We start from the raw sequence: 7,500 nt of genomic DNA on the forward strand, positions 1-7,500 counted from the left end.
CTAGGTGGTGGGTTCAAGTGCTAGTCTTTCGGATGAGACGAAAAACCGAGGTCCCTTCGTGTACACTACATTGGGGTGTGCACGTTAAAGATCCCACGATTGAAAAAAGGGTCTTTTCTGGCAAAATTGTATAGGCATAGATAAAAATGTCCACCAAAATACCCGTGTGACTTGGAATAATAGGCCGTGAAAAGTAGGATATGCGCCGAAATGGCTGCGATCTGCTGTGTAAAAAAATTCCATCTCACACGGCATAAATAAATCCCTGCGCCTTGACTCCGTATGTTGAAATATGCGCGCGATAACAAGCTGCATAGAATTAAAATAAATCCTATTCCTCAACCCCATGCAACAAGTGGGGTCCTTGTGATGAGTTATAATAAAAACCTTGACAACTTCAAACTCCCTCAACCCAACCCCCAGGGTCTGGCCCGCAACAATACGCTCAAGGCTCTCAGGGTTCGTATGCTGTCAACTTAAATTCAGAACCAGCCAAACTGGCCTTGACACTGACTGAATAAAGGAAGGAACCTAATAGCTATATTACAGAACAAAATTCGAAACGGGAACATTTGTCACTGTGGTTGGTTTGTTTTTTTGGACCAAAGGCACACACAAAAAAACAAAGTTACAAAAACAAAAGTTTTGTTCCTAACTAAGCCCGAACTGGTCGTAATAACGCAGTTTCAAACTGTTTTGGTATTTTCTTGCCACGAACTCAATGGCAATGGAAGGAACTTCACCCTGGTAAGGGTTTTAAGAGTTACTTGCGATTTGACTTTAGCCGGAAAACAACGAACTCGACCAGACAAGCCCGAATGTGCAAATCAGCTAAGAATAATTGTTAAAACTAGTCTTGGCGTTGGTGCTGTTTCATTGGGCAGCGATTTTCAACCGACTTGGTGCTGACAATAATCTCTGAAAAGTTAATGGAAAGTGGGTTGTAAGTCTGCCATGTTAACATCACTTTACCCGGGAGCGCTATTTTTTGGCAAAGGTGAACAGTCAGAGACTACTCAAATAAACACATTTTAAAACTTTGCTGATGTTTCTTGTGCTGGCGTGTCACGTACTCAAATAAACAAATTTTAAAACTTTGCTGATGTTTCTTGTGCTGGCGTGTCACGTACTCAAATAAACAAATTTTAAAACTTTGCTGATGTTTCCTGTGCTGGCGTGTCACGTGCAGATCGGACAGAATCCCATCACAGCGTCCTTCACATGCATGCTGCTCAACACGTTGCTCAAGAACCCCACTATGGCGATAGACAATCTCGACATGGAGGTACGGCTGTAGTGTGTCTGTGTGTGTGTGTGTGTGTGTGTCTGTGTGTGTGTCTGTGTATGTGTGTGTGTGTGTTTGTGTGTGTGTGTGTATGTGAGAGTGTATGTGTGTGTGTGTGTGTGTGTGTGTGTGTGTGTGTGTGTGTGTGTGTGTGTGTGTGCGCGCGTGCGTGCGTGCGTGCGTACGTGCGTGCGTGCGTGCCGAATATCGTCTATTGTGAACACAATATCCGGATAAAGCACTCTCGAGTTTGGAGTCTTTGAATGATCTGTGTTATTTTTCGACAACAGATATTATGTTCTAGTGCTTAAAGTTTCCTCGCTATGTGATGACTGCCCCCCCCCCCCCCCCCCCCCCCCCCCCCCTACCCCCTTTAACGATGGCTGGTTTTTAATGTCGATCTTTTAGTTTCAACATGACGTATTGACTAATTGTTTTGATATCGCTTCACGCGACTTGTTTTCTCTCCGCTAGCAGGCAATTTCTTACAATATCCAGGATGATGGGTTTTTTTCTTGTCGGTCGACTTTTTGTTTCCTTTGAAGAGAGCACACTGGCAATTCTACTTCAAGTACTTGATAGTTTTGCTGATTCTCTTTACATTTAGTCAAGTTTTGACTAAATGTTTTAACAAATAGGGGGAATCGAGACGAGGGTCGTGGTGTATGTGTGTATGTGTGTCTGTGTCTGTGTCTGTGTGTGTGTAGAGCGATTCAGAGTAAACTACTGGACCGATCTTTATGAAATTTGACATGAGAGTTCCTGGGAATGATATCCCCGGACGTTGTTTTTCATTTTTTTATGTCTTTGATGACGTCATATCCGGCTATTTGTACAAGTTGAGGCGGCACTGTCACACCCTCATGTTTCAATGAAATTGATTGAAATTTTGGCCAAGCAATCTTCGACGAAGGCTGGACTTTGGTATTGCATTTCAGCTTGGAGGCTTAAAAAATAATTAATGACTTGGTCATTGAAAATCGGAAAATTGTAATTAAATTAATTTTGTTATAAAACGATCCAAAAACAATTTCATCTTATTTTTCATATTTTTCTGATTCCAAAAACATATAAATATATTACATTCAGATTAAAAACAAGCTCTGAAAATTAAAAATATAAAAATGTTGATTAAAATTAAATTTTTGAAATCGATTTAAAAACAATTTCATCTTATTCCTTGTTGGTTCCTGATTCCAAAAACATATATATGTAGCAAAGTGCACTTCGCTACCCTAAACACTCTAATCATCGCATAGCGAAACAGCCTTGTGTACAGTACAAACGGGATAACCCATCCCATAGCAGACGATACGATGATGCGCGCGCACCTTGCCGGCGCAAATTCTAATAAAATACCTTTCTTTATATATCTACCTAACTTCTATCTTTCAAAGTCCCTTTTATCTTTGATACGGTCCTAATTATATTTAGGTTTGCATAGAAGTCACTGATTAGGCTGGATGGCTGCATATTATTGTGTTATTTACGATAATGCTTCGAACTGACCAAAGCGTCACTCTGACCTTGACCGGTTTTCATGCATCGTCGAGAGAAATTGATTCTCACAAACTCATCTTTGTCTTTTCAATCATTGTTTTGTCATTTTTGTATCACTATTACATATCCCGTACCTATGTTGCATATGATTTTAGTTTGTTTATAAGGATTTGGTTGTAATGAGTGATGCTTGGTTCCTCTGCAAAGATTGCTAATTTATGCAGACAGGTACTCGCGCAGGAATTTAGCCGATTCCATTTACTTTCGGACTTTGCCGCTTCGTACTAAGTCAATGTATAATTTTCCCCCAAGTAACGCATATCATGATGTTTGTCTAGGGTTCTTCTTTTTATCTGTATGATTTATGAGTTTGTCCATTATTCCAGTTTAGAGAGTTTTGTAATTTTCCGCACTGAAGTTGGTTCAGTGCCTTCACTAGGACCATTGTTTTTGCATCCTACTAAATAAATATAAGTTTTTACGAAATGTTATCTATTGCAATGGAAAGCTAAAGGTCGTAGCTTTAATTTGATGTATTGTTTGTTAGGATTGGTTATGTATTTGTTTAAATAACGTAGGGTAAAGCAAGTGTAAGAAACACAGATTCCGTGTTTCTGGCCGTATTCAGGCGATTTTTATTCTCGGCGGACGGTGCTTTCTGTGCAGTCCGCGCCGGGGCTATAAGTATAGGCCGGACACCGGCATAAGCATGCATTCGCTCCTAGCAGCTGAACACGACACTACACTTGCTTTGCTGTCTATGGGTTTCGCCTTCGGCCTCTACGTTTCCTTGCATTGTTTTCTTTAATAAAAAGTTGAAACAAGACGCTTGGACTTGGGCTTCTCGTACTACTACTACCCCTTCCACTCCTCCACTACATTTGGCGCTGCGAGCAGGATACAGAAGCATCAACTGAAAGAAGACAGTACAGGCAAACATGGCGGACGAGGCAAACACCCCCAACCTGCGGCTCTGCAAGCTGAGGCGTTTCACCGGCGAGGGCGACTGCGCCGAGACTTTTATCCAAGAGGCCAAGCTGATCCTGCAGCTACAGACGGTCCCTGCACTTGCTGCAGCGGCATGGATCCTTGGAGCGCTGGACGGAAGGGCTCGACAGGAGGTCATCAGGCGACCAGCAGCTGAGGTCAACACGCCGGCCAAAATTTACGCCATCTTGGAGCAGACGTGGGGCGACCAGCGAGATAGTGTCGCGCTGGCTGCCGCCTTCCACAGACGACAACAGGGTCTCGGCGAGTCCGTTAGCGAGTACGCCAGCCACCTACGCGCTGCGTGGGCCAAGACCAATGCTGCCGAGGCCAACACACTGAACGACAATAAGCTGCGCAAGACTTTCGCCACAGGACTCCACCCACAATCCCTGAAGCGTGACATGTGCCGCTTCCTACGAGAAAAGCCGGCCGCCACCTTCGACGAGGTCACCAGCGAGGCCATGCGATGGATGCGGGAAGATAGCCCTGCTGAAGCAACAGCTGAACAAGTCTTCGCTGCACCGGACCCCTCCATCGCAAGGCTCGAAGCACGCATCGCTGCCCTCACCACGGAGACAGAGTCCCTCAAGCTACAACTGGCGTCACAACCACCACCAGCTGCACCGACGTACCACCATCACCAACAGCAGAACCATCAACCCCAGTGCAACTGGTGTGGCAGAGTCGGCCACCGGGAATCCGACTGCTTCCAGAAACAGCGGTACCACAACAAACAGCGGCATCGGCCACGACCACAACTGAAGTCCGCAGTTTCCTCGGGTTCGCAAGCTATTACCGGCGCTTCATTGCCAAGTTTTCGAAGCTCGCGGGTCCTCTGCACGACCTGGTGGCAGAGGCCGAAAAAGGCACAAAGAAGAAGAAGAAAACAGACCTGAGGCACCTCTGGCAAGACACGCATCAAGTCACTTTCGACGCCATGAAGCGAGCCCTGACCTCGGCCCCAGTCCTTGCCTACGCTGACTTCAAGCAGCCTTTCATCCTGGAGACAGACGCCAGCCACGACGGACTTAGCGCCATCCTCTCCCAAGAACAGGAAGGACGACGCAGAGTCATCGCCTACGCGAGTCGACGATTGCGGCCGACAGAGAAAAACCAGGCTGCATACAGCAGCATGAAGCTGGAATTCCTGGCGATAAAATGGGCAATCTCCGAAAAATTCAGACACTACCTGCTGGGGGCAACATTCACCGTCCTCACGGACAACAACCCGTTGGTCCACTACAAAACGGCCCCCCTCGGAGCTCTGGAGCAGCGCTGGGCAGCCCAACTGGCTCAGTTCAACTTTACGATCAAATACCAGCCAGGGAAAACAAACCCCGCTGACGCCCTCTCCAGGATGCCCCCGTCATTTCCCTCTCCCACGACGTCCACCTCCCTCCCCCCTGAATTGGCAGCAGCGCAACAAATCTGCTGCGAGCGACAGGCTGCCGCCATCCCAGACGTCGCTCCCGCCTTCCATCATCCAGACACAAAAGCAGAGCCTGAGACAATCTTCCCTCGGCTGTCGTCCACAGAACTACAACGGCTTCAGAGGGAAGACACCACCATCGGGCCTGTTTTAACGACCTGGCCCACCAAACCTGCCACAGGCCAAGACCGTCAGCTGCGCAGCCTTGTACAACAGCACGACCGTCTCTATCTGAGAGATGGCGTCCTCTATAGAAAGGTAACTGACTCCATCCACGGGCCCCAGTTCCAGCTCGTCTTGCCGTCAACGCTCCGTCCAGATGTCCTAGCCATGCTACACGACAACATGGGTCATCAGGGCTACGACAGAACCATGCAACTTCTTCGGTCCCGGGTCTACTGGCCAGCAATGTACAGCCAGGTGAAGCAGTACCTCGACAACTGTCAGCGCTGCTGTATGGGTCGTCTCCCCTCGACGACCCACACCACTTCTACGCCTCTGCTGGCCAGCCGCCCTCTTCAGGTCCTCGCTGTGGACTTCACCAAGCTAGAAATTGCCAGCGACAACCGCGAGAACGTCCTCGTCCTCACTGATGTCTTCAGCAAGTTCACACAGGCGATTCCCACCAGGAATCAAGAAGCTGCGACGGTGGCGAAAGTTCTGGTCAACAACTGGTTCCAGCGCTTCGGGGTTCCGGAGCGAATCCACAGTGACCAGGGCAGAGACTTTGAATCCAAACTCATAAAGGAACTCTGCGACATGTACGGCATCAAAAAGAGTCGCACCACACCGTATCATCCGCAGGGCAACGGCCAGTGCGAACGGTTTAACAGGTCAATGCATAACCTGTTACGCTCCCTGCACCACGAGCAGAAGACCAGGTGGCCCCTTCATCTCCCGGAGCTGGTCCAGGCCTACAACAACACACCCCATGCGTCCACGGGCTTCGCACCACACTTCCTGCTCTTCGGGCAACAACCCAGGCTGCCCGTTGACGACATGTTGGGCTTCCCAGCCCCAGCAGCCAGCGGCACCATCGACTGGGTGCGGCAACATCGCCTGCGTCTGACAGAGGCTCATCAGAAGGCATTTGACCACCTTCAACAGGCGGTGGTCAAGAGGACAGCGCTCACTGACAGACGCGCTGCAGACCACGGCCTCAACGTTGGCGACCACGTCTACCTGCGGAACCGGGTCCTGGGGCGCAACAAAATCCAGGACTATTGGAAGCCAGACATCTACAGAGTGACCTGCCGCGTCGCTGAACATCAGCACGTCTACCTCGTCGCGCCTTTAGCTGGTGGCGCGGAGCGAGCGGTCAATAGAAAGGACTTGCTGCCAGCCTCCGAGACTCTTGACAATCAAGACGAGGATACACCGTCTTCGGCTACCTCAGTGCCGAGTGAAACAGACTCTGAGAGTGACAGTGATGACGAACTCTGGATCACACTTCCAAGGCCCAGACCTGCGGCTCTTGCGGGTCCGGCTGTGGTTGCTGTGCCTCCTCCTGCACCTGTTGCTCAACCGGTACCAGCACCTCGCCGGTCACAACGAATTGCTTGCATGCAAGGTAACAATTAACTTGATTTTATTTTTTGAATGATCGTTTACTCGGTAGGCTGAATTTGACTGATTCAGCTAAAGAACAATTCTACTAGTACTAGCATTCAACTGGGCTAAATAATGTTTTGCACATAAAACTCGCGAGTGTATCGTAACCCATGTGTATCGTTGCGATTTTTTTTCCCGTTTTCATCACATATTATTTCTGGAGATCAGTAAGGTCTGAATAGTAGTCGGTTAAAAGTCCAAAGTTAAGCCCTCAGTGCCATTGGCCCGTAAAGCTACCTATTTACGATTTAGGCGCAGAAACCCCTACAATTGATGAACGGGAATTATGGTTGACAAATATATTTTGGGTAATGAACTCGTATCTAACTCATGACGTGGTGATATAGTAAGATGCCTTTACTGTAAAGCCGTGAGCGAGAGTTTTTGTGAAGTGTTGAGCTTGTGCATACAAGACCGCACATTGAAAGAGAAATCCTATATTATCAACTAAACGGGTTGGTGGGGATGAAGGTTGCATTTTTGTATGGTAGTGTTGACATTGTGTTACTTTTTCTCAGTGGAGAAAATTTGATAAATGTAGCAATGTTTTCCCATGAAATTCCTGATTGTTTGCACTTTTATGTTTTTGTCGCAGTACTTTGATCATATGTGAGACACTTTGTAAAATGCAGGCCTCATTTTTGATTTAGCAAAGCTGGTACTGATCACGAGAACATGTTTTTGT

At 47.6% G+C, this 7,500-nt stretch overlaps 1 protein-coding gene across 1 annotated transcript in view; it reads left to right on the forward strand.

Moving 5' to 3' along the window:
- LOC138969608 (leucine-rich repeat-containing protein 74A-like) overlaps positions 1-7,500 on the forward strand; it is a 30,827-nt gene that overhangs the window by 18,246 nt on the left and 5,081 nt on the right. The window contains exon 5 of the mRNA XM_070342466.1: positions 1,190-1,285. Coding sequence (XP_070198567.1) covers positions 1,190-1,285 — 96 coding nt within the window. The remainder of the gene's footprint in view (positions 1-1,189; positions 1,286-7,500) is intronic.

The sequence above is a fragment of the Littorina saxatilis genome, linkage group LG6 (genome assembly GCF_037325665.1).
Source record: "Littorina saxatilis isolate snail1 linkage group LG6, US_GU_Lsax_2.0, whole genome shotgun sequence".
NCBI lineage: Eukaryota > Metazoa > Mollusca > Gastropoda > Littorinimorpha > Littorinidae > Littorina > Littorina saxatilis.